This window comes from Clytia hemisphaerica, unplaced genomic scaffold (assembly GCF_902728285.1).
Source record: "Clytia hemisphaerica strain Z4C2 unplaced genomic scaffold, Clytia hemisphaerica genome assembly, whole genome shotgun sequence".
In the NCBI taxonomy this organism is placed as follows: Eukaryota; Metazoa; Cnidaria; class Hydrozoa; order Leptothecata; family Clytiidae; genus Clytia; species Clytia hemisphaerica.
Window position 1 is genome coordinate 89,323 of NW_027103927.1, and position 27,743 is coordinate 117,065.

Below are 27,743 nucleotides of genomic sequence, written 5' to 3' on the forward strand. Positions count from 1 at the left end.
AATTGCTATTAGTGTAAAGTAAAATCCTATTAAACCAAAAATGGTCAAGAACAGGTCATTATTGTTGATTTCAATTCCATTTTCTGTGACGTATGCTGGGAAATAGCAAAATGCACATGATATCATCAGGAGAGCAATATGTAATGCTTTGTGCTTTGTGCATCAGTGACCAAGTTCCTTTTTCCCAAAACAATATGTACTGCAAGAATACGAGCACAAGATAGTTGCAGATAAACTCATAATGGAGGAGCTTTTCCGGTACGTTGGATTTCCATCCTGCATCGATTTCCTTGATTTGTTTTATCATAACAACATAACTTAGTAGCATGGGCATCTCCAAAATGAATGTCATTACAAAGTAAAGCAAGCCTGGGTATTTTTGGTTGATAGGCTGATCTAGCTTTAGGAAACTCGCTATGCAATATGATATTTTTGCTAACGTCAAGAGAATAAAAAAAGTGACGGCGGAATCAAAGGCATGCAAATAGCTATACTGGTTGACGTCAACAATAGCTGAAATGGTGCTTGCGAAATTCAACAAAATAAGAATAATCATGATCAAGAAACCGCGTCTGAAGTCTTTCGCAAGAGTTTTGTAAACAAATTTGCAGGCTGCTGCTATCAACATGACGCCAGCTATCGCAAGAATGAAGACCCATATCCATAAGCCGATCAAGCCTAGGTACACAGTTAATTGCATCAGCAACACGGCAAATGAATCATTAACCTTTTGGCCATCGAACAAAAATGTCGCGTGGTCTGGTAGAAATAACAATCCGAAGCGTGCAATGTAAACAGGTGTCATAAATAAGAAGCAAATCGGTACCGGTAAAACAATAGAAAGGATTGCGAGTTCTTTTTTCTTCAACCATAAAAGAACAGAAGAGCACACACATGTTATGATTACAATATTGGCAACGAAGGTGAAAGACACCATCATATCTTTCAAATGGTCTTGCCATACGATATTTTTCATCCCCTTCATAGCGCACGTTTGTGAAAACCAGCATGGGCATTTCTTAGATGAAGGCGATGCCTCCATTTACTACTAACACATAATTTAGTGTACGCCATCGTGAAAAACAACAGCAAATCATGGAACACATTTTAACAATAAGTGATAATGCAAAGAAGAATGCGAACAAGATGAGCGATGATTTCATATTTTCGTTGTCCTGCAAACGACCTTTTGAGAAAAGATGTTCGCCCGGGGGGGGGGTACTACCCTTGTAGACCGACGGGGGTGCTCCGCTGAGGTTCGAAAAAATGGACCCTACGTGGGACTCGAAATTTGCGAAAAAAGTGACCCTAAATGGGACTAAAATTGCAAAATTTTCTCAAATTTTCTACTTTTTCCCCAAATTTTCCAAAAATAGGCACCCTACGAGGGACTGATTTTTCTATTTTGGTGTTTTTGCGATCCTACGTGGGACTCATGGAGGTTAAAAAAGGTACCCTGACCAGCGGAGCATCCCCGTAACCCATTTTGCCCTAGTAACCCCCCCCGGGGTTCCCCCGGGGATGTTCCAAAGACATTATACCGATCGTAGAATGGAAGATAAACATGATTATCTGAATAACATAGATATACCAAAAACGTTTCAGATAATATCTAAGTGGTCTTATGTTATCTATCATTTCTCCAATCTCACTAATTGAGAGGCCTTGTTGGTTTCTGACGGTCACCTCCTCTTGGTATGTAAAAGCCACAATTTCAACGCACGATTGACGAAGTTCCTCCTTCAAGCAAATTACATTGAGTTGTCTAAAGGAGAAAAGGAGAAAATGTCTTTTATTTTTCACTGGGCGAAATAAGAGATTTCCAATCCTGGAACTATAGAACACAACCAAAGTTGTGGTGTGCATTGAAACATCATATTTTCAAGATATTTCCAATTTTTGAAATATCATATTTCCAAAAGTTGGAAATATTTTGAAAATATGATTTTCAGATTTCGAAATATCATGAAATATGGTATTTCCACAACTTTGGAAAGCAAAGTGACATTTCCATATTTACAAAACTTCGATTTCCAAGGTTGGAAATTCAATTTTGAGTCTGGAAAGCGTTAAAAATTCATGTGGAAATTACATTTTTGTGAAATTGAGACTCCTCCTTGGAAAACTAGTCTTTTTGCGTTGGAAATGTGTGTTTCTCCAAACAGTTTGGAAAACGGTAAAAACCCATGTGGAAATTACGTTTTTGTACCATTTTCTGCGCATGTCCTTTGAGAAAATCACAAGCGACTTTTTGCGTAGAACTGTCGTGATGTATAGCTAGCCTAGATATTAATTAGGCTATAATGTGGGGATGGGCTGGAGTTTTTACAAGAGACTTCACTAATTGGTTATTTAAAGTAATAGAGATGACGCCTTTCTTTAGAAAAAGTAACAAAATTGTTTTATTACAGGTTAACGACCAACCGAATCAAACGAGAGCTTGTAAGAACTCCAGCTTGTCCCATAATATGAGCAGTCAAGCTGTAAGTTTCCGTCAGCTGAGACGTCTCTTCGGAGCGGCCTCGGTCAATCGCAGTGAGTTCGCACAGCTAAGCACATAAGGTACTTGTGTCATAGTTTCAAATGGTGCCCTGCTGAGCTGTGTGAGTGATCTAAGATCAACCACGTATCTGTGCGAACAATAACGAGAGATTGACCGGGAGCCATCGAGCCTAGGCTAGCGAGTGACTGTTCACAAAAACAAAAACCTTGTTTAAGATCTCTTTTTCCGCATCTCTGTCATCACTTTTTGGATTTTGGCTTTTTTTAACCTGGATTTTTGAAAATTCCAACATTTTTAGCTTGGATTTTGGCTTTTTTCAACCTGGATTTTTGAAAATTCCAAGCCATGGAAAATGCAAAATTTCCATCCTTGGAGAGTGTCCCAAGTTTCCAGGTTGGATTTTCCATTGGATTTTATCTATTTCCCAACTAAGAAATCTTGAAATTTCCAACCTTGGAAATCAAAAACATTTTTCTATGCTATCTTTGGCTTTTTTTGTTTGATTTAATCAAACCGGCTATAATCTATGATTCAAAATGGCCGTAATAGACTTTCCACGAAAGTTTTCAGAGCTTACTTCAGTCGTACAAACTTTTGCGAGCAGAGACTTTCGCTAGGTCGAGGGAGTGCGAAAATTACAACAATTACTTTCGCAAATTTGAGGAAAAAATGTTTTTCGCGAGCATTAACTTTCACAAAACGTTGGATAAAAATTTGAATGTTCGAATGAAAAGTGCCTTAAAAGTGAATAGTATTCCTTAAATCCGATTAAGACAGTTGCTCTTCGACATTAAAAAGGCATTAAAGGATAAAAATATGCCAAAAATTTGATATTTATTACGATTTCGAGGTTTTATAGATTTCGAAATTTTTCGAGAATTTTTCGCGAGCATAAACTTTCACGAATCGCCCTGTTAAGAACCCAAGAGGGGGGGGGGTACTACCCTTGCCGACTGACGGGGGTGCTCTGCTGAGGTTCAAAACATGGCTCCCTACCAGGGACTGATTTTTCTATTTTGGTGTTTTTGTACCCCTAAAGTAACTTGAAAGAAATCAGCGTCTTAAAGTCTCAGAAAAAACCTTAGAAACCTTTTTTTCTTTTTTATTCTTTATTTTTCAATCATATTTGCAAGGTTTAAACGCATTCATTAATGAACTTAAGAGATTATCTTTCCAACAAGATTAAGAATTATTTTTCCTTGAAGCACTTTTTAAACAATTGTGTACCTTGCTGAAACTTCTTTGAGTAGCTGTCTTTGTCAAAAAACGGACGGGTTTAAAAAAGGACGTGTGGGAAACAGTATGAAATGTTTCTTCACTGGTAGGAGGGAGGAGGTGAGGAGGAGAGGAGGCGGAGGAGGGTAGGAGGAGGAGGGGCGGAGGGGAGGAGGCGGAGGCGAGGCTGAGGAGGGAGGAGGGGAGGAGGAGGAGGAGGATGAGGAGGGCGGCGGAGGAGGAGGAGGAGGGAGGAGGAGGAGGAGAGGAGGAGGAGAGGAGGAGGGGAGGAGGAGGAGGAGGGAGAGGAGGAGGAGGAGGCGGAGGAGGCGGAGGAGGCGGAGGCTGAGGAGAGGAGGAGGAGGCGGAGGAGGAGGAGGAGGAGGAGGAGGACGGAGGAGGAGGAGGAGGAGGATGAGGAGGAGGAGGCGGAGGAGGAGGAGTGGAGGCAGGAGGAGGAGGAGGAGGAGGAGGAGGAGGAGGAGGAGGAGGCGGAGGAGGAGGAGGAGGAGGAGGAGGAGGAGGAGGCTTGGGAGGAGGAGGGAGGAGGAGGACGGCGGAGGAGCGAGGATGAGGAGGCTGAGGATGCGGAGGAGGAGGAGGAGGAGGAGGAGGGAGGAGGAGGAGGAGGAGGAGGTGAGGAGGAGAGGCGGAGGAGGAGCTTCGAGGAGGAGGCGGAGGAGGGGGCGGATGGAGGGAGGAGGAGGAGGGGAGGAGGAGGAGGAGGAGCGAGGAGGAGGAGGAGGGGGGAGGAGGAGGAGGATGTTCGGAGTGAGGAGGGCGGATTCGGGGAGGGGGAGGCGGAGGCGGAGGAGGGGGAGGAGGCTGGCTGAGGAGGCTTGGAGGGGCGGCGGAGGAGGGAGGAGGATGAGGAGGAGGAGGAGTCTGGCTTCGAGGAGGAGGAGGAGGAGGAGGATGAGGAGGATGGGAGCTGAGGCGGGAGCTGGAGGATGAGGGGAGGAGCGGGGGCTGAGGGCGTAGGATTCGAGGGGCGGATGGCGGAGGAGTAGGAGGAGGAGGATGACTGGCTGAGGGGATTAGGCGGCGGAGGCGGAGGTTCGCGGAGGAGGATGGAGGAGGATTGAGTAGGAGGATGGATGAGGAGGGAGGATGAGGAGGAGGAGGAGGAGGAGTTCTCTGCAGTTTCTTTGCTGAGGAGGGAGGAGGGGCGGCTTCGGAGGAGGCGGAGGATGTAGTGAGGAGGATGCTGATGGCTGCTTCGTCGGCTGCTTCGGCGGCTTCTTCTTCTTCGGTAGTCGGCTTTCTGAGGCTTCTTCTTATTATTCTTCTTCGTCTTCTTCGTTATTCTTCTTCTTCTTCTTTATTCTTCTTCTTCTGCTTCTTCTTCTTATTCTTCTTATTCTTCTTCTTCTCTTCTTCTTCTTCTTCTTCTTCTCTTTTCTTTCTTCTTCTTTCTTCTTCTTCTTCTTCTTCTTCTTCTTCTTCTTCTTCTTCTTCTTCTTCTTCTTCTTCTTCTTCTTCTTCTTCTTCTTCTTCTTCTTCTTCTTCTTCTTCTTCTTCTTCTTCTTCGTTATTATTTTATTATGATTGGAGTATGTCGGCTATGTGAAGAACTCTGGAGACCACCTCTCACAAAATCAGCGAAAAAGTGAGATAGGTTGAGATAGAGTAAACCGCATATCAGATAGCAATTTTGGTTCTACTTGAGACTTATTTAGGATCTCAGGATCCAAAAGTTCAAAAATGTTCCAACGAGACTGAAAATATAGCCTAGAAGGCACTGGGCCCCTCCTGAAATCGATGTAAAGTAAAATCCAATGATATAAAGTGTTGAAATCGTATTTTTCTTGCCCAAACTTAAGATTCGATCGGCGAAACGTTAAAATACCCAAAATTGTCAACATGACTTTTAGCAAGAAATCAAATAACGGAATCTTAATTTAAAAACCTTATCAGAGATATTGTCGTAACTTCACTTAAAAAAAGATTTGGAGGTTTTCTCAAAACCATTTGAAAATCTCCAACCATCTGAGAAAAAGCTTACGTCATCATCTGCAGAGGAATCAGACTTGTATCCTTCGTTTCGTTCACCACAGCCAATGTAGACCTTAAACACGGCCACGGATTGCCTTATTGGTGATGGTGTTTCTAGGTTGGTATCTCTCGTTATCTCTGGGTTGATATCTTTTTTTATCTCTGGGCTACTGAAGCCGTCTTCCTGTGTCTGTGTCTTTTCACCTTCTTGCGTTATCTCCATAACGAAACACTTGGATCGATCTTTGACACATGTTTCTTGAAAGGCCGTCTCAGTTGCTTCTATTCGTGGATGTAGGGAAGTCGCAGAATCAAAGTTTTCCTGCCATTCGTTTCCAGACTCTTCACCAAGATCAACGTATACGCCCAAGTCCACACGACAGTGTAATACCGCCCATGTTTTTTCGCCTTTTTGTGTGGCACGACATTTTGCAATTTGTTTGGCTTGATCGAAATTATTAATGAAATAAACCCCACCTCCTAAATACCCTTCTGAATCATTTAGGTGATCCACAATACCGGTAACGACATGATAGAGTGGTACTCCTTTCGGACAATGCTTGGTGAGATGGTCAGAATCCTCACTTAAACATAACTGACAGAAATGCGCCACATGATTTTCACTGCACATTTTGACACGACATCTTCCCAATATCCGACGATAAAGGTAGTGTACGGCTTCCACTGTTTGTGCTAAATGAGGAAATCCTTCCATTTTGGTGATTGTCTCTCCGTCTATGGTAATCTCAACCACCACACAATTGCGTTCATCTTTGATGCAAACTTCTTCAAAATCATTCTCAATAATCCAGGGAGGATGGATAGCTGTTGCCGAGTCATACTCTCTTTGCCAGCTGTCTCCTCCTGTCCCATTTTTACTCAAATCAATGTGTCTCCCTAAATTTGCTGAAATAGAAAAGGAAAGATTGCTGTTGGATTATTTATGTGTTGATATTATTGTGATAGCTATGCGTCACATTGGAACTTTCCCAGCTGGCACACAACGTTGTTTAAACGTTTATCTAATGTTCACAACGTCCATATAACGTCAGATGAACGTTGTGTGCCAGCTGGGATTCTTGCCTACCAAGAAGAGGGATGGCAGGGATCTCACCGTCACAATCCACCCCCTTTTCATGGGGGGGGTGTAGGGGTTCGAAATACCGTTTTCCCGCCCGGGGGGGGGCACTCGATCTGAAAACGACCATACGTTCGGCCCAAAATTTGGCTTATAAAATCGGACCCTTACAGTGCAGTGAATTTCCATGAAAAATCATACCCTTACAGTGCACTTTTTCAAAATTTCTCGCCCGTGAGGGGGAAAATTTTTGCAATTTTCCAAGAAAATGTGGAATTTTTCCTCCAAAATTGACCAATTTTGTGCCAATTTTACCAAAAAATTGGCCTTTTATCATAATTTTCTACCCTTACAGTGCAGTTCAGTGTAGTTTTGTAATTTCCTACCCTTACAGTGCACTAGCTGAACTATGAAAAACCTACCCTTAAGGGCCGAACGTCTGGTAGGTCATTTAGCTTGAGTGCCCCCCCCCCCCGGGTTTTCCCGTCAAAATATTTGCTGAATCCATGGAATCCCAAAAATAGAAAAAAATAATAACACCGTCACACGGGTTTGTAGAGTTTAAATACAAACAAAGGATACTTTGATGGACCTACCTGGATTATGCATTTAAAACGTTTATAATTGATATCTACGTGACGTGACCATTAAAAAACAATGGTCCAATATTTCACTAAGTCCAAAAAACCCTTTTATGGCCGTTTTTTTAGCTGAAATTTACCCCAAAATTTTTTTCTCCAAAAATCGGGCTCCGTCACATTCGAGGATTTATAGATATGCATCTTTGTGCAAAAAATCGTAAAAAATGAAAGAGCCAATCAATCTAATACCTAAGTAATTGATAATGTGCTTATAAAAAAATATCGAATTTGGCCAGTTTTTCTATAAAAACACGCGTAACAACCAAAATTTCCTGTCTAAACACACATATTCTTCAAAAGTAAGTAACTAACGGACGGACGGACATACGGACGGCCAAAGGTTAATTTATAGGACCTCCACCGGGGTAGGTCCAAAAATGGCAAAAAATAAGGCAAAATACCGTCACCGTCTGATTTTAAGAAACCGTTCCCGTCTCTTTTTCGTCAAATCACGTAATACCGTACTAAAAAAGGGCAAATTCCGTCACACCGTAAAAGTAAACCCTCCCTTTTCACTGACCGGACGAAACTCGCTAGATGTTATTCTTATGTTTTTTTTAAGACTGAGGATTTGAATTCCTTAGTTTGCAATTCAGAATATTCAGTTGAGATGGAAAAAAGCACAATATTTTGCAGTGAGGATATGTTCATTTTATTTTTTTTAGCGGGTACAAAAATTGGAGTATGATTTTTCACCGGGGACGCTATTTTGGCAGTGGGAGGGTTTCCCTCTGGGTCTGTGAGAAAGGGGTGTATAATCAAATAGATTAATTTTCTCTTCGACTTTTTTTAAAGGAAAATTTCTTAAACCTCTTCTTAACCTTATCTCTATTTTTCCTATGAGTTTTAGCGAAAATCAAGATTTTTGAAATTTTAGCAAGGGAAAAAATTAACGAAAGTCGTAAAAATTAATGCACGCAAAATGTAACATTTTTTCATATTATTTGACACCTTACCTTTGCAGTGCAGCACAACAGCCTTCTCTTGATTTTCGTTCTCGTTTTCTTTGTTTCGCGTGCTCGCACGACATTCGGCAATTTTTTTGGCTTGCTCAAACTCTTTGACAAAATAAACACCCGCACCAAGGCTTCCACTTAAACTTGCCCGAAGTCCTTCTTCTTTGATCTATTGGGTAATAACAAGGTTTTTAAATAGGACCTATCTGGAAGGGGGATTAGGAGGGAGCACCGGAGCCACTTGCATCATCATTTGAATTCATCAACGAAAGGGATAAAATCGGGAAAATCGGGAATACCATTAATAAGTGTTATCAGAATAAAGAAAGCGTCTGGGTTCGTTTGGGTAGAGGATATATACACAACTTTTTTATAAGAATAGTTTGAAATAAGATCCTTTGGATGAAGGTCAAGTATTCTTAAGAACGTGCCAAAATTGAGGGTGAAATACTCTTAACGTATTCTTACTTTTTTAGACTTGACTTTTTTCAAATATGAGAAATGATCAATTATTTGAGAGTATTGGACTTTTAAGTGAACATTTTGATTGAAATTACATTTCTTCCTCAAAGCTTCAACTTATCTCTAACAAAGGAAGCAGCTTTTTTCTGTTAACCAAATACAAAATGATTATATTCTTATCAAATAATGTGAAGTTCACCCAACGGATTAGAATAGGTGGATTAAGAACTCATAGAAAACACTCCTCGTTAGGTTATCAAACTTTTTTACGAGTTTGCTAGCAATTAAAACTTGAGAAGTTGTAAAAAAGTTGTAAAAAATCATTACTTTCAACATTTTCATTGGTCGTTACGTATCACGTGGTACATTTTAAATAAGAAAATGCACTTTTTTAGCCCTTTCTATCCAATGCAGAAATTAGCCAAATTTATTTTCCTAATTCTAAATACAGTCTTCTTTCACCAGTATGCAACCCATTCGTGACCCATCGATAGTTTCTTAGTTATAGACCATACGTTAATTTTCACTTATCTGAAGATTGCCATTGACAAAAGATTAAAAATTTACATTAAAACTGGTCTAGCGTTTGTTGATGCTAAAACTTAAGTGCAGGATTTAAAATATTTGCAAAATCATCAAAATTGATCGAATCATAGGACAAATTCGTTTTCGAAACTGTATAAATTGGAAAATTGTTCTTATAAAAACAATGAAAAAACTAAACGAGGAGTGCGCAGAGTCATTTACAGATTTTTCTTGTAACAATGAGAAGACAATGGATCTCTCTTGGGAGCAACGAGAGAAGTTAATCCACCTATTCTAATCCGTTGGTTCACCCTAGGTATTTCTAGGGTATTCTTACGATTTGGCAAATTTTCACCCTGAAATTCTTATACCGGTAGAAGATATTCTTATAAAAAAGAGCGTGTACCCCTACAGAGAATCTGCGAGGCTAATCACATCAATGCCGAAAACAATTGGGCGAAGAGTTTAAGGCTGGTAGTGCAGAATGCGGACATTTATTTATTGATAAAGGGGGGGGGTAGTTTAAGCATCAATTAACCAGGGGTACACAGACCAAAATGTTTGAATGGCAATCAATCGCAGGTCACATCTACCCATAAAATACCCATCGTAATTCTATAGAGGGTGAAAAAGCAAACAAAACATATCGGAAATGAAAAGTTGTGTTTTGTAAACCCACTTTGAATTCAGACCACAAGACTACTTCCGACAAGCGAGGTTTGGGAATTGGTAGTCGGCAAATCGAAGGCATGAAAATTATTGTTTTGAATAAAGAATTACCTGTTCTATATATCCAGAGGATGTTCCGTGATACAAAGTGACACTTTTCGGACAATTCATACAAAAATGATCACTATCTCTTTGGCAAAGGTTGCACAACGTTTGTAAATGATCACCACTGCTTATAGCAGGAATCGTTTCCTCCGCTGGTTGATTAAGAGGTAATTGAGTCTTCACCGGTCTTGCAATAATAATCCCTTCAAGCTTGGAAGTCAGACCATGTTCAAGGGGACATCCTGATATGTGATCTTTAGCACTATCAATGTTTGTGTTCGATCCTTCTTCTGATTGAACCAGTGTTTGAAATTTATCCGGTTTTATATCGACTCCTTCTTGTATTTCTGAAGCCTGTTTAACTGGACGTTGCGATGTTTGATCGTGCGAGATGTCTGGATCTGGAGTTGTTAGCTTCTCTTCAGTCATTTGAGTTGTTTCTGCTGATGTTACCGATGAGATTTTTGTCGTGATTTTTTGAAGTTCAAGTGAGCATTTAGATTGTTGATCGTCCATCGACAAATTGTGTTTAGCCTGATGTTCTAGTTTCTTTTCTTCAGGTGCTGCCATGGGAACATCAATAGCAGGTAAAGTTACATTGTGAATTTCCATTGGTTGTTGTGGTGGATCAAATGAGTCTTGTTTGATCTGTTCATCCATGTTTATCTGTGTGTCAGTGACTTTAGTTAATGATCAATCCAAGGCTATTTAGAATATACTTCACGTTATTACTCATTCTGAGGCGAATTTTTCCTCTCCTCTTTTCCTTCAAAAGGATTCCTAGAATACAATGGAATACCAAAATCATGTGATCTTGTAGAATGTCAAAAAATAATCAAGGCAGCTTACAACTTTACTTCTAAAAATAATACTCTTTTGATAATTGACAGTCATTATAATAAATAACTTTTTTTATAAGATAATCGACTTAGGATTACGAAGCTGTTGTCATGTTTACAGCATCCAAAACTTGGAGATCACGAAAAACAGTCGAGTCTAAATCGTGTATAAGGTGGATGTGCTAAATCACGCGCTATTCGCATTCAAGTCCGCACGCGTCTCCAAATTTTCAAGCGCCTTTCGAAGGTTCCTCAGATAACCATCACTTTAAATGTGAAATTGACACACTTGCTTTAATGACCATCTTCGGCAGAAAATATCAAGGGAAAGGTTCATAATTCAATTTCTTGTCACATTATTGAAAAGTCTCTCTTTTCATCCATCTTTCACATTAGAAACTTATATCTTATAAATATATTATCAATATCAAAAATTCCCTTCAGTATATAAAAATTGAATAATTATCATTTATAGCATAAGGATTCTTCTAACTTTGCTTTTATCGTGGTTTTTTAACCAATCAAATTTTCACCAAAGTGAGCATCAAGCCCTTAGAATCAATCCAGCATTATCAAGATGTCCCATATGATATCATGATACATGTTTTGATCGTCTTTCGTACTTACATAACACAAACTTTAGATACCTGCGAGATAATTTCTTCATCAGCAACGCAAATTGTCTTCTTCTTTGTTTTGGAGCCTGGGTCCAAACATGAGATACCTCAAGAGCTTGAAATCATTCTATCTTCGTAGAAATTGATCTCATCCTTTGATGACAGCGATCGGTCTCAGCTTGATCGCTTTCTTACTGATCCCAACTGCGTGACCTGAAATGACAGACAGCATTTTTGAAGCATTTCTGTTTTTTTTAAGACTCAGTGAAAATATTTTGTGGCAAGGCTATTCTTGTCTTTTGGTTTGAGCCTCAAAAGGTTCTCTTCACGTTCTTACTTATTGGGCAAAAGTATCTTACTATTTGACCCTTAAACTCTTCGGGCGTTTTTGAGCCTCGTCGTTCTTATAGAATTTTTCTGATAAAAAATGTGAAGCCCTTTTTTAAATATGGTATCCAGATTTCTGGTAAGTCTAGTTTATGTCGATACACTAAAAACCGCTAGGATCTTTATACAGTTAGGGTACAGAGGCCCAAATAAGTCAACGAGGTTTTGTTTTTGTCAATTATCCGACCAGGGTGCAAATGAACGCCCTAACCAGTGCTTCCATCATTATTTTCAAAAAATGAGCACTTAAGTGAAATTGATTGCTGGTCAATTTTTGAGCACCATTTGAACATAACAAACATATGACATACACGAAAGAGAGGTGAAAACATTTCTTACAAGTATCAACGACATCTGTTACATCTTTGTAGGATTCGGGTGCCTAAATGGAAAAGTGAGATTCATTCGAAGGTTAGTTTTTTCAGAGTATTTATGACTCTAAAGCTGATACTCTAATGGGATAAAATTTCGCGGATTTAGCGGATTTGGGTGTCATCCGCGAAATAAAGTCCCAAATGGAAATTTGGAGAGGCCTTATCCGCGAAATACTTTAAAACAAAACTCAAATGTCAAACCTTCCTTTCTTTTCTTCATTTTCAAGTTTTCAAAAATCTCTTATCCTTTGAAATATCTTTCCAACGGTGTATAACTTTCTAGCATAGCATGAATGGGTGCTGAGAAAATGTAAAACAACTAAAGTATCAACATACTTTTGAGACAGATTTTAACTTCTTTTAAAATGTTTACTGCGCCATCAAAGAAGCTCTGATAGTGCGTATTTCAGCAACCAACATGTATGATTTTAGAGTAAAAGGCACAAAATCGTGAAAATATTGTCTCCCAATAGTGCCATCCGCGAAAAGAAGTCCCTGCGAAATCTTAAAAATTTAATTCACGCGAAAATTTATCCGATCAAAGTATTGGATGTGACACTTTTGCGAATCAAAATTCTTTTCAACTTTTCCCGACCTCTACCCGATCTACAAAATGAAGACATACTTTTTATAAAACTAATTGTGGTCTAACTTTTGAATACTGTTGGTCGAAGAATGAATATCCAGCCTTTGAAAAGCAGAACATTCCGTCTTTGACAAACTGCATTCAAATAAAGACAATGCTTCAAACTCAATTTCAGACATGAAATCTCTCTGTTGATCCATTTTGCCTTCAAGTGGATTTAATAGAGATTGTGGTGTGGATCAAAAGATTCTGGACAGAGCTATATGCTCGAAGACAACCAAAAGTAACCAAAAGTAAACCTATGACCATCTCTTAACAAGACAAACATGAATAGAGCTTTTTTTGTCCTCGCTGTAGATTATTTTGAGACAGACTTTAATTGAAAACTTTGAGACTTAAAAAGTCATCATCTTCATTTTCGAGACATAAGTTTTTTATTTTCGAGTTTTCAAGGTTGTCAAATTTTAAAACAAGAAAATGGAGAAAGTGATTATATGGAATTTCTGGAAAATCCGTCCAGTTTTCTTGATTACTTGAAAGCAACGCTAGAAAACTACTATGCGACTGTTAAGCAAGTAGGGACGACCGCAGTCGAGGGCGACCCGAACGCCCCTTTTTCTCTCGTTAAGTTTAGACGAAATAGTTGGACGGTTGAAAAAGAAAATTTGGAGAATGAGTTACCTCCTCCATGACGAGTTTAGGTGAAGCAACTCGAATTGCGATTCCCTTCTCTTTCAACTTGTCTAATACTTCTAAGTAATCCAAATTACGCCTGAAAGTGAAAGTGAAAGTCAGATGTTCGATTATTTGAATAGATTTTCGCGGACGAACAGAATGATACTTTCCAACAAATATAGACAATAAAATACAATTCAACACTCTTTTATTCGGCGCTCTACTATTTGTTACGCTCCATTATTTGATAATATTGAAAGTCGTCGTCAACAAGTGACTCTCAAGAACGAAGCTCTGTTTTTCTCCTTTATTTGATGATAATCCTAATCCCCTCGAAAATCGAATTAGAGAGCGTCAACTGTTCAATACATTGAGATGCCTTCACACTTTTGTAAGCGCTAAGTTTTAATTAAACTGTCAATCAATATTTTAGAAATACAGAGCTTTCAAAGCAGCAGATGAATTACTTACCTTGATTTTGCTCTGGATAGTGCACGGCCCTAAACAAATCGAAAACAAAAATCATCTTATTGTACAACAAAGAGAAAGTATCAAAGAAAAGATAAAAAGTTTGTCGTAATAATCCGATATATTACGTTGTACCAGAGTGTATCTCACGCTCATCGTTTCGTAGTACACATTTTTATTTTAAGAAACACACTTTTAAGAAACATGAGGCTCAGAATGCCTAAAAACTAAGAAACATCTAAGAAACATGCTGAGGCTGAGAATGAGAAAATAACATTTTTTAATTCGGTTTTTTTAAGAACCTTCCAATCCAGCCTTTCATAAGGCTGATTATGTCAAAAAGTTTAGAAACATGTAAGAAACATTTAAGGCTCAAAAGGCCGATTTCTTAAGAAAAATTGAGGCTGCTTGGTAAAATTAGTTTCTTAAAAAAAACAAACGTGTATCTCTACAGCAATGAGTTTTGAAAGTAGCCGTAGATATTGGGTTTGCCTACAGACTACCGATATATGAAAGGTGTACATAGGTAAGTGAAAACGTCTCTCAACGAAGAAAATCTTAGAACTAACGAGCAAACTTACAGCACCATGACAGGTCGTTCCAAAAGTTTCTTTCATCCCATGTTCGGTGCCCGTCAACACGTAACTGCAAGTTCCCATGCTCCCTCCGATCAACACTGGCTGCCCTGTGATCTGCAAAAAAAAAAGAGTTTAGTTTCAAAGATCTCATTTCAATGGAAGTCCTGGATCCGCATCTGATCTAGCCCGGGCGCCACTTACGGCTTTTTGATAGACCAGTTGGCGCTGATACTTACTACCCGGTGTAATATGACTTTATTTGGCTTTTCTTGAAAACACAACAAATACATTAGATCCAGTCCCTTTTGAAAAAAAAACTAACAGAAAATCTTTCAAAATTGGTAGGTATTTTTTGGACTTTGATTATATTATAGTCGAAAATTGCAACGAAGTTTTATTATTTTGTAGCATTCATTTAATTTCCGAAAACAAAAGTGAAACAAAATTTAGATGACGATATCGTCTAGTCTAGTTCACTGGACTAAGTACCATAAAAATCGTCAAAAAGCAAAGTTCAACTAGAATCAGACTAAGAAAGACGTTATTGAGGTCTTAATTTATGTGGGACTCTGACTGACTCTGACTAAGAAACCAGAACCTTAACCACTTCTTCTCTTGTTTATTTTAAAAGCCACTTAAACGATTCGAACCAGAACATTTCTATCACTTTTGAGTATACTGTAAAAAAATTTTTTCAAACACTCTGAAAAGGAACATCAAATTTGACGTTTCAAAGTTTAATAAAAAGGAAGGGTCGGTGATATTCCACAGGGTGATGAGGCGAAAAAAAAACACGGGTGATGGTCCTTACCTGATAATCAACAGGGATGAGAGGGTGGTGGGGCGGAAAAGCACGGGTGGCTCCTTTGCGATGTACTAGCAATGTTTTTAGTTTATTCTCTACAATCTGGTTGAGTCGAATGAGTTAAGGGAAAGTGAATTTGAAAGATGCTGATGGTAAACCTAGAACTGAATCACCATTGTTGCTGATTCAGGCTTAAAACCTGATTGTTTAGAGTTAACAGGGTGGCCATCTTTCTTCTAATTGCTATAATAGGCGAACTAGAGTTCATCTAAACTAGACCTTAGAGTAGATAGAACACAATATAAAGTAGAAGGAAAGGAGTGAAATCATCACTGATTTGCGAGTTAAAGTATTGGAAGGCTAGTGAAGCATGACCCTGATATTACCGAGTTTATGTATCGGAGGATATCGACGGCGACGGTAAGTGGAATGATACAAAACAAAGTCGATAGTTGATGTACGGCTCTATATCGCCTTTGCTCACCTAAACAGAAGACGGTATTTTGGTGTTTTTACCGTCGTCGAGCAAAGTGGACGGTGATTTTGGAGACATGTCAACTTTGCTTGATACCGTCCCCCTCGATTTATCTCGAATACCATAAACTCGCTATTACAACACTTGGAAAAGATACGTGTTCTTCGATCTTGGCTACGTTGTGTGAGACGTCATAAATCATATGCATGTCCAAATCATCTGGTGTCGTGTTGAACACTTTCGCAAAGGCCTGGAAAGGAAAATGAGAGGAATTAGCCTTGGAGAGTGGTTTCCACATAATACCGGGTGCGCCACAAAAAAGTTTCTCTCTTTAAAACTAATTTTCCCGAAATCTAAAAATTTTAAAAGAACCATTCCTATTTTATTGGAAAGAAGATATATAAACTTAACTTTTGATGGGTCATTTATTAAATTCGGTTCATTAGTTATGCTCAATTGAATAAAAAAGTTACTTTCTGAAAGTGGTTAAAAAACGTTAAAAATCGACCTATCAAATTAAACAGAAGCATAATAACATGATGCATCAGTATTTTCGTTTCAGTCATTAAAAATGATAATTAGCTGTCTGATTGACCGTTTGTCATATAAAGGAAGATTGAATTTCAATAAAAGGCAGAAGATTCGTCGAAAAAAGCCAAAAAATCTGGTAAAATTCATAAAAATACATCAAATATGGGTTTCGAGGTACATTCAGCCTTACATAGACTTTATCTAGTCTAGAACCAAAAATATGTGGAAGATTTCGTTAAAAAGTAAATTGGAATGATTTTAATGAACATTTTAAACCCTTTCGTTCAATCAGTTTCAAAATTTATGTGTTTAATTACTGAAAAAATGGTCTTAATCATGTAAAGCCTCTTGCGATTGCCAATTTTAAAGTAAAAATTTAATAGGTCGATTTTTAACGTTTTCGGGACTTTCTGAAAGTAACTTTTTTATTCAATTGAGCATAACTTTTGATCCAATGAATCGAATTTAATAAATGACCCATCAAAATTTAAGTTTATCTTTCTTCTTTCTGATGGAATAGGAATTGTTGTTTCTTAAAATTCTTAGATTTCGAAAAAACCAGTTTCAAAGAGAGAAACTTTTTTGTGGCGCACCCGGTAGTAAAACAGAATGCACATTTAATAGAGAGATAAACTTTTGTAGTCATTAACCATTTCACTTCCATTTAAAATCTCTCCTAATTGAACCTTTCTTACATCTTTTTCTAACCCAAAAGAAATTCTTGGAGGGGATTAAAGTTCATTAATTTTTAGGGCTTGCTCCTTTTTTGCTACAGTGTGGAAACCATGTCAGCGTGGTCATAACAATTCCCTTGAGAGTGGTTTCTATAAGAAGGGGAATGGACTTTCAGCTTGACATTTTCAGTAAGCAAAATCTCTCCGACTTGAAACTTCTCTAATTCAAAAGAAAATTTTGACCTTTTGAAGATCAAACTTTTTGAAGTTTAGCCAAACGCTTAGAACAAATTAAGAACGATCCGAGTCTCAGATTTACTTCTTGAGTAAAAGTACAAAGTGCATCTACACGTTTTTTTTTAAGAAACTAGTTTTACCAAGCAGCCTCAATGTTTCTTAAGAAATCGGCTTTTTGAGCCTTAAATGTTTCTTACACGTTTCTGAACTTTTTGACATAATCAGCCTTTTTTTCATGCAAAGAGAAAAAACATTTGTTGGCCCAGCGCTAGCGATAGGGCCTTTCATTAGCACTTTTCCGTCCGTGTATCTGTCTGTCCGTTTTGGTAGAAACGGCGCTTAAAACCAGTACCACACTTTTTAATTTTGCCGTCTGGAGAGGGAAAAGCTTGCTAAAGTCGGATACTGGCTATAAAAGATATTTTTCTGATTCCGCACTCCTTCAAAACAATTTTCAAAACAAAACAAGATGGCGGTCGTAGCGAGGAGGTTAATTCATACTTTCTTGAACATTTTCTTTGCTTTAGTGGTCAAGAGACTTTCAAACCAAAGAAATTTTGTAATTGTTTTTCTTTATAAACCTTTTTCAACATTCTGCCATATCTTATAGTCTTTGCTCAAGTTTTCATAAAGTTTTATGAGTAAAAATTCTACCTTAAATCACTTTCATTTTTAGTTTCTTGTTTTCAAAAAGACTTTCTAAATTTTTAGGAAATAATGGCTTCTGATATAGAAATGAATAAACTGAAATGCAGCTGATGTGTAAAATTGAATAAGATTGGAACTTTTTTCTTGATGCTACATAAGAAAACAGTCACTTCTGGATCTGTCGCTGTTCAGGCTGTTAACAAAACCACGGTGGTCAGTGGTGGGACGTGGTATGATTTGTCAAACTCGACACAGAATTATTTCAAGTAAACTGATTCTGGAATTTGGTAATGGAGACTAAAATGGAGCCCATGTGTAAATTGGAACAAGATTGGAACTTTTTCCATGATTCTACACGTATTAAATAAAATGGTCATTTCTGGATCTGTCGCATTAAACGATCGGTGGCTTGATTTTCAAACTCGACTCACATAATTATTTAAAGTATAAACTGATTCTGGAATCTGTTGATGGACACTAAAATGCAGCTCATGGGTAAATTTGAACTAGATTGAAACATTTTTCATGGTTACAATGCATTAACAGTGAAAATGGTCATTTCTGGATCTGTCACATTAACTGGTGACTCACATTAAATCACATGAGTTTTATTAGCCTTGATATGCAGACCGTAAACTATTTCATCGTCTAGTTTTTTAAAGATTATTTTTCTGGTTTACGGTCTGGTCCAACTAACATGCCTGCAGGGATCTTTCTCCCTGAATATGTGAGTGCACCTAATTGGTTAAAGAGCGCCCACTCACTATATATTCCCGGGTTTTTTAAAATTTTCCACCCAGGACATTTTTTTTCCAACCTCCCCCCGCTTATTCCAAACCCCCCAGCTATTAGGTACCGTGAGATTGGATAACTTGCATCAGTGGAGGCTAACATGCATAGCCCTTAAATGAAAGACCTGGCTGGTCATTAAAATACAAAATTAAATCAAAACAAAAATGGTAGAGTAGAGCTGCGAGCGGAGCTGCGTAGTTATATTTTAATGACCAGCCAGGTCTTTCATTTGAGGGCTATGCATGTGATGTTAGCCTCCACTGATGCAAGTTACCCAATCTCACGGTACCTGAGCGTGTTCAACCGTTAAACCTGCGCCTGTAGACCCGGTTGGTATGAGACCATTCAATAAAATTTCAAGCGTCTAACCAATGAGAAGTACAGCGGTGATTTTGGAAAAATTTTCCCTGTCTTCACTTTGATCCATGTCAACAGGGTCATACATTTGCTGTTTTGCACGCTTGTTTTCAACACGTTTTTCGCTGGGCCTTCAAGCCAACAGGCTTCTTGTTTTGATTGGAAGGTACTTAAAAAAACTGAACTAAAAAATGTTATTTTCTCATTCTCAGTCTCGGCATGTTTCTTAGATGTTTTTAGGTTTTAGGTATTCTGAGCCTCGTGTTTCTTAAAATAGGATTAAAATAGTGTATAGGACGCAATAAAAGAATATTTAAAACAAATTAAGGAATATGATTAGACGAATGACCAACACTAGGCTTCTGCTCATCCTCTAGAGAAAAAAAGTTTCCTACAGGAAGTATATCTATAGAGGTCTGCGATTCAGACTAGACCAATACCACCAATTTTTTCTTTACGCAAAAAAACTACGCGATTTTCACTTTGAATTTTAACCCGTTCGTATATTCAAGACTCTCAACTACAGGGATTATAGTGTTAATTTTTATGTTTTCGAGTTTCAACTCTTGTCTAGTCGAGCCTAATCGTATAACAGAGGTACATGAAAACCTACACGACGCAAACATTAGGAGAATAAGGCATCTCTGCATTTAAACGTCTACCTTCTATGTTACCTGTGCACAAACCCTTGCTTACCTGTCGTGTCAAGAAGGTCATACTCGAGCGGTTGACCCATGCGTAGTTAGCGGCCGCTGCCATTGCACTGAGGTAATTCTTCCCTTCGGTTGATCCGATACGAGCGCAAGCCAGCTAAAACAAGATCGAGAAGAAAATAAGTTTTGATTTGAGGTCACACAGAATACATATCAGAAAAGGAGCTTTTTTGTAAGGGTTAGTGTCCTCCGATTTACTGCACGCTTACAATCCCTTCCCAGAATCCTTTGTACCTGTCGATCGTTGACTTCAATGTTATCACGTGACATTGCCCTCTCCATGGAAACCAGAGCATCTGAAATAACAAGGTAGAAGATAGAGTAGAAAGAAGTAAAAGTTGAATAGTTTTCTAGTAATTTACATTAAAGTTGCCATTGCAAAAGCGCGTAGTATACTGGAATAAAAGACTTTTAAAATTATTACATTAAACGCAATGAAAGAAAAGTTTCGAAAAGTTAAAAAAACTTTGAAGGCTTTGTTACCTGTGGCGACTTGATGACCCAATCCACGGCTTCCACAATGAATCATAATACAGACTTGCCCTTTACGATCTAACCCCATCGTTTTCGCTGCATAATTATCGAAGATTTCATCCACTACTTGAATTTCTGCGTAGTGATTACCTGCTCCCAATGTTCCGAGCTACGAAAAGAAAACGGATGTCTTAGTAAACTCTCTGAAAGATTTTCAGGCTTTCAAAAGGTTATTAAATGTTGCCTCTCTTGACTTCCGTGCAGAAGTGAATGTACCTTAATAAGGGTATACCCGTCTCATCCGAGGTGAATCTGTTAATATAAATCTGTTACAAGAGCATTCGTACGAGTTCTACGGACAAACTCACTAAGTTAACTCTCTCTTGACTTTCGTACAGAAGTACCTTGACACGGTATACCCACATATAACTCTCAGATGAGATGGAGTTTTTATAAGATACTTTAATAATTGGTCATTTGAAGTAATAAAAATGACGCGTTTTTTAGAAAAGTTAACAAAATTGTTTCATTACTTAACAACCAACCAAATCAAATAAGACCTTGCACAGGGTATCCCAAAAAAAAGTATCGAGTTCGAATATGATTCTGAGTAGAAGGTTGTTGCGTATGTTTAACAAAATTGTTTCATTACTGGTTAACCAACCAAATCAAATAAGAGCTTTTAAAAACTCCAAATCGTCCCATAACTCTGTTACTCTGTTAATATACCTCTTTAACAAGAGCATTCGTTCTCCCTGCTTAAAACGAGTAAGGCTTTACTGTGCCAGGATAAGCGCAATAATTCCGGACGATGGCAATCTCGTATGGAACACATTCGTCAAAAGCCTAACTTCTAAAGAAGTGCACTGCTAACAAGGTCAGCCAGCAATTAGATTTTCTAGGAGGACTTCGTCACAAATTCTTCTATTAAGACATCCTTAGCCCCCTCAGATAGTATAAAGAAGTAACAGATTAAGCCATCGAGAGTCTTAAAAGTCAAACAATTTAAATTTCAAAGACAATACACTGTTAACAAAGTCAGAAAACACTGGTTACCTGCGGGAGACCTCTCTTTTTGGCTTTCACGCTGACTTTACTTGGGTCTGCTTGCAACATTCGGCCATATTCCTCACAATGCTCTTTGTCTTCTGCCCAAATGTATCCTAGAAGTGGAAGGAAAGAATCAGAATACACTATACAACTATATAGGAACAGGCTTCGATAGCCAAAATATCAAGAACAGGTTAAGAACATGTTCAGGCTTCGTGGACACTAAAACACCCAATTTCTTAAGAAGATTATACAAAAATACTCGTAGAAAGGTGAAAATAAGAACAATTTAAGAACATTTTTAGGCTTAACATTAGGAGGCTTTAAAATTTACTCTTATAAAAAAACGTGTAACTATAAACATGAGGAGGTAGGACTCTTCGGTAAAAAGAGTGAGTGTACTGTGGCGATAAAAACTAGATATTTAAGGAAATTTTCGAATATAACGTACTCTACACCTTAAAATACAAGCTATTCTGTTTAAAGGAAAGTGGAAGACTAAATTTTTCTGAACATTAATTTGGTTTATTGGAAAAAAAAGGACTTAATTATTGATTGGCTTGATACCTCTAGATCACGTACGTAAGCATAAGCAGCAATAAGAGAAATGAAGAAAAAGACGATACATATACCTTCACGTAGCGACCAATCCATCCCCATCTCAAGCGCTTCGTCCAAGTCTCTACGAAGAATGAGAAAGGAGCTTTAAACATTGTCGATTATTTTAGCTTCTCTGAGAAAAACTGTTATGGTGTATTTATGATCTAACATGATATAACTATTGTTATAGTAACCATCTCTATAGCCATCTCATTCAGCATTTAATTATATGATGCTTAGTAAATGAATTTAGGGCTGGCAGAGTGAAGAGCTTGCAAAGCTTAACGATCATATCGAGGAAGAACGTAGACGTTTTGGTTTTATACGGGAACAAGAAACGTTACCCATAAGTCGAAAAAACTCAAAACTAGGCAGTCAGGGATTAAAAGGGCCGAAATTACTTTGCTTGTTGATCAACTATTCAATCAGAAATATTTGAACAGAAATGAATTTCTTACTTGGCGCCCATAGGGATGATTCCTTTGGAGCCGACACCCACTGGAATGTGATCGAATAAAGACTGGAAGAGAAGAGAGAAAAAGGGTTTAATATCAGTGTCGGGCATTGATTGATTGTCTTTCTAAATGAGGCTATTAAAATGTAAAAACATAGTCGAACGTGCGCAACGCACTGGGCTCAACTTCAGTAGCTTCAAGTTATTTATAGGCCCAATTGTAGACCCCAAGATATTCATCAAAGAAAAAAGTGTGTCAAATTTAAGCCAAATCTGACAATTTTTGAAGTCTCCAGGCTGCCTTAAGGTTTTAGCCTCGTTTTGGCGAAATACTCGTCCCCAGGCCCCAAAAATCAGAAGTTTTGAAAAATGGAAGAAACATCCCCCGATATTCACCCAAGGAACAAGTGTGCAAAATTTCAGCCAAATCAAACAATTTTTGAAGTCTCCAGGCTGCTCCAAAGTTTTAGCCTCGTTTTAGCGAAAAACTCGTCCCCAGGCCCCAAAAATCAAAATTTTTGAAAAATGAAAAAAGCATCCTCAGATATTCACCCAAGGAACAAGTGTGCAAAATTTCAGCCAAATCCGACCATTTTTGAAGTCTTCAGGCTGCCCCAAAGTTTTAGCCTTGTTTTAGCGAAAAACTCGTCCCCAGGCCCCAAAAATCAAAATTTTCAAAAAATGAAAAAAACACCCCCAGATATTCACCCAAGGAACAAGTGTGCCAAATTTCAGCCAAATCCAAGCATTTTTGAAGTCTCCAGGCTGCCCTAAAGTTTTTGTGACAGACAAACAGACAGACACACACACAGACATTGTCAGATTGTAGCTCAACTGAAGTTGAGAAAAAGACTTCTTCGTACCAAAGGTAACTAGAACACAGAAGTTCATCATTTTAGTTTAGTTTTAAGATGGTGAAGCTAGCAAGCATCAGATCCGACGAAAACAAAAAAAAAACTGTCACAAGTGCTGCATCTTCAATAACTTAACAAAATTAATATTATTTTACCTGAGCGAGCTGCTCTTTCACCGGCTCCACATCTTTGACAGAAAGGTTAGTCCTGATCAAACGTACGCCACAATTTATGTCGAATCCAACTCCTCCGGGTGAGACCACAGAATCTGGATTACTCATATCAAACGCTGCCATGTTGCCTGAAAGACAAAGGGAAGTGGTCAGTTTCACTTATCAAAAAAATAAAAGCCATAAAACGTCTTTATGGCTAATCATCAGAAAACAGACTATTTTCAAAAATTAATTTCAATGGAAATGATGACTGATACCATCGGATGGAGCATATATTCAGAGTAAAAAAGAATACTACAATAAAAAAATAAGGTTTAGCCCCTTACTTTAATCCCCATCATAATATTTGACACTAAATGGGAATTCCCTCAAATTTGAAAACCGCAAGTGATTTTTAAGGTGCTTTAAAGTACGGTTGGAAAGAAGAGTTTTAACGATAGACTTATTGAGATCCTCCTTAGAATCTCAGGATCTAAAAGCTCAGAAATGTTCCAATAAGGCTGAGAATATAGCCTGGATACCATTTAACCTATCCCAACTCAAAAAATCCAATGAAACAAAGTGGAAGACATGAGAAAACGAAATACTTACCTATGGCAAAACCATACCCAGAGTGAATATCAGGTAGCCCAATTGAATTCTATAAACAGGAAAAGAAGTAAATAGTCCACTTAAAATACCTTAACAACGATCACAAAGTTACACCAGTAGAGTCTATTTAACTTCAACTTAACTATACTTAGAATGTCTCCTTAACTCGAACAAGTTTTCTGCACATAAACCTTACTCTTTAACTCGAAGTTTCCTTAACTCGAACAAATTTACGTTCCCCGTGCGTGTTCCAGTTATGGAAGCTCAACTATATTACATTATTTGAAACAGCTTTTTAGAAGCACTGACCAAAAAAGATGCTAATTTTGAAAAGTTATGATGTAAATAATACCTTAACAATACCAGGGAGAGAAGCAACATTTCCAATTTGTTTCATGCCTGGTAAAAATCCTCCGATACCTTGATAAGAAGAAACAGAAAGTGATTTTGAAATGTAATGTAATCTTAAAGAATTTGTATGGAATGTTCCGAGGGAGAGATTATTTTTGAATTGTCGGATTAATGACGAAACTTTTGAGTTCGTGTGAAAGTATACTGCATTAAATCGTGAATACACGCTTTTTTTATAAGAATGGTGTAAATCCATTTCATCATGCATATTCTTAACCTTTTTGGGAAAATCATCCTAAAATATTATTACAGCGCATTCTTAGGTTAGGATCCTAATTCAGACTAGATTTAACATTTAGTACATACGTCTCAAGCATAAAATAGCATTTTTGTGAAAGGAGTGAGCCTTACTTGGGGGTAATTAACAATTTATATGATTGAAAATGCTCTAAAAATGGCATTCTCAGCTTGAGTAGCAAAATTCCATGATGCTAATATTCTTAGCATATTCTTAATTTTTTGGCCATTTTCATCATGGACATTCTTATAAAGTGTATTCTTATAAAAAAGAAGACGCGTGTATTCGAATGGTCGGCTCTTGAAATGTAAAAATATAAAAATGATTAGAATTTTAGTTGCTTCAAAAGTGGCCATACATGTTAAAAAGGGCCAGAAAGAAAATAGAGACTATCCAAACTCACTCTAAGTTATGCCCAACATGATGTACAACAAAAATTCATAGAAAGCCATGAAAGTCAGACATTCTAGCAAACACACAAACCTTGTGAATTTGTAAAGTGCTTCAATTCTTCAAACATTAAATGTTCCAAACTTGGATTCACAAAAAATTTCCCTTCAACCTAAAAAAAGATTAAAAAGAATTTATCGCTGACTTTTCTGATGATAATCCGTTTGGATGTTTGTTTTTTTAGTTAGTCGAAGGTTTCATATACAAGGGGACGAACCTTTTCAAACCAAAAAAGTTCTTGGAAATGTGTGAATACCCCTAAAAAATAGCAAAATTTCCAAAAAGAATTCTTCTCAAAGTTTAGAATAACTTCTAAATGCTCGTCCATCCCCTAGTATTGGTATAAAAACGAAATGACCTATTAACTTTTGGAAGATCCGAAGTAGCGCAAGCAAATTTGGTTGGGAAAAAAATGCATTCAGCTCATGTTGAAGACATTGAAAGACCGTGGGTTTGAGTACTAGAAACAGATTCACAATTTTCAGTATGAAAACCCGGGGGGGGGGGGGGGGGGTACTTAGGCAAAAATGGATGATGGGTATGTGCAGACGGTAAGGGTCGGTTTTTTCAACCTTTCAAAGTCTCTCTAAGGGTCGGAAAAATCAAGTTTTAAATTAGTCTCTCTAAGGGTCGGAAAATTCAAGATTTTTAGGAAATTTTTTGATTTCCAGAGAAAAAATTGTAATAAAGTCTCTCTAAGGGTATGACTTTTCTCGGAGGTCCCTCGGGTATGAAAAGATGACAAAATTATTTTCAAGACAACAAAAGGATGAAAATGAACTGCCCATAAACATTATATGATTTTTTCCATTATTCAAATTATGAAGATTGAGGCTCGGAAAACACTAGTTAAAAAACACGAGTTACGTTAAATGTGACGTCATCAATGGGAAATTATGACGTCACAAGTAGATAATCTAACTCGTCAATTTATGGTGCACCTTAAACTGACGAGTTGATTAACTCGTCAATTTATGGTGCACCATAATCTTACGAGTTAATTAACTCGTCAATTTATGGTGCACCTTAATCTTACGAGTTAATTAACTCGTCAATTTATGGTGCACCTTAAACTGACGAGTTAATTAACTCGTCAATTTATGGTGCACCTTAATCTTACGAGTTAATTAACTCGTCAATTTAAGGTGCACCATAAATTGACGAGTTAAATTATCTACTTGTGACGTCATAATTTCCCATTGATGACGTCACATTTAACGTAACTCGTGTTTTTTGTAACTCGTGTTTTTTAACTCGTGTTTTCCGAGCCTCATGAAGATTGGTGCCCTCAGTATAAAAAAGTGTCATAGAAGATTCTCCATAATACGACACTTCCTCTAAGCTCGATCGAATTAGGGAGAGTTTAACTTACATTCATGTTTGGTACGAAGCCTTTCTTGATACGAAAGGTGTGCGAAGAGACTTTGTCTATGAATTCTAATTCTTCCAAGTATGTACGGGGCTTTGGCATCTTGATTGTTGTGTAAATAAATTATTTTTGTTTTTGTTTTTTTTTAGTCTAAAAGCAATGGGAAATGTTAATTTTGTGATGGGGAGAATTCATAAACAATTCCGATTTAGTAATCTTAAAGATAGTTTCCTTTGAGGTTCTTTTTCAAATTTAGTGGCATAAACTGGCACTGGTACTGAAGCATTTCTATTGGCTGAACTGATGTCATCCACAATTAAGCTTGAATCAAGCATAGAAAGGCTCTTCAAGAAGATAAAAGCTATGTTGCTTTAATGAGATTCAACTCAGTTGAGACCGATCAGGAAACTTCGAAAGGAAACGAGTCGCTGAAAAAAACTGGTTAAAATTCAAATATGTTCAAAAATAAAGAAAGCACAAACTGAAAACCAAGGGAATAACATAACATATAATGATATACATCTAAACTAAATCTAAATAAATATTACTCAAAAAGTAAAAAGTTTTGGTCCTCAATGTTTCGGTCATTACAAAGTTAGGTCCCTATACGAGCCCCCCAAGCAGTTTTCGTGATGGCGTGATGAGGACTTTTTTCTAGCGAGATTACGTGATTTGGATTTTTTTTTTTCGTGATTGCGTGATCAGAGGTCAAAACGTTGATCGTGATTTGAAAAAATTTGAGCCATAATGCGTGATTTAGACTTTTTCAAAGGGATGCATGATTATCCAATTTTTTTGCTGTTTATTGAAGACAAAGAAAATGCGTGATATCGTGATTAGACTTACCGCTGGGGGCTCCTATACACATGTCAATCTATGGTAGACGCACAAGATATAATTTTCACGGATAAAACCATTTGCATGTGGTCAAAAACTGCTATCTACTCACAACTCACGTCAAATTGAAATTTCATAAATTTCTAGAAATAATTGTCACAAAAAATTATTTATACATTATTGCTTCAGAACTAAATTTATACTTTTAACAATAAACTTTTTTTTTATTTCTACAGTATGTGTTATCATCAAAAAATATTTATCAAATTGTTGACTAAAACTTGTCGAGTCATGTCGAGTTGGCAACTCATAAACATCAACTTCCGTATAACAAAAT

At 37.6% G+C, this 27,743-nt stretch overlaps 2 protein-coding genes across 2 annotated transcripts; both read right to left on the reverse strand.

Annotated features, from left to right (window-relative positions):
* Nucleotides 1–1,714: 1,714 nt before the first annotated feature.
* Nucleotides 1,715–10,898, reverse strand: LOC136809717 (uncharacterized). Its single transcript, XM_067066256.1, has 5 exons — nt 10,156–10,898; nt 8,389–8,557; nt 5,724–6,619; nt 3,731–4,978; nt 1,715–1,765 (listed from the first exon to the last, which is right to left on the reverse strand). The coding sequence occupies exons 1-5, from the start codon at nt 10,807–10,809 to the stop codon at nt 1,715–1,717; spliced, it is 3,018 nt and encodes a 1,005-aa protein (XP_066922357.1). The 5' UTR covers nt 10,810–10,898.
* A 429-nt stretch (nt 10,899–11,327) lies between these two features.
* LOC136809724 (RNA-splicing ligase RtcB homolog) lies at nt 11,328–26,725 on the reverse strand. Its single transcript, XM_067066263.1, has 18 exons — nt 26,573–26,725; nt 25,234–25,312; nt 24,454–24,521; nt 24,102–24,150; nt 23,493–23,638; nt 22,488–22,549; nt 22,062–22,111; nt 21,436–21,542; nt 20,389–20,548; nt 20,140–20,201; nt 19,889–20,002; nt 16,111–16,203; nt 15,485–15,580; nt 14,677–14,787; nt 14,099–14,127; nt 13,634–13,724; nt 12,332–12,374; nt 11,328–11,818 (listed from the first exon to the last, which is right to left on the reverse strand). Exons 1-18 carry the CDS (start codon nt 26,669–26,671, stop codon nt 11,754–11,756), a joined length of 1,524 nt encoding a protein of 507 aa, XP_066922364.1. The 5' UTR covers nt 26,672–26,725; the 3' UTR covers nt 11,328–11,753.
* Nucleotides 26,726–27,743: the final 1,018 nt, after the last annotated feature.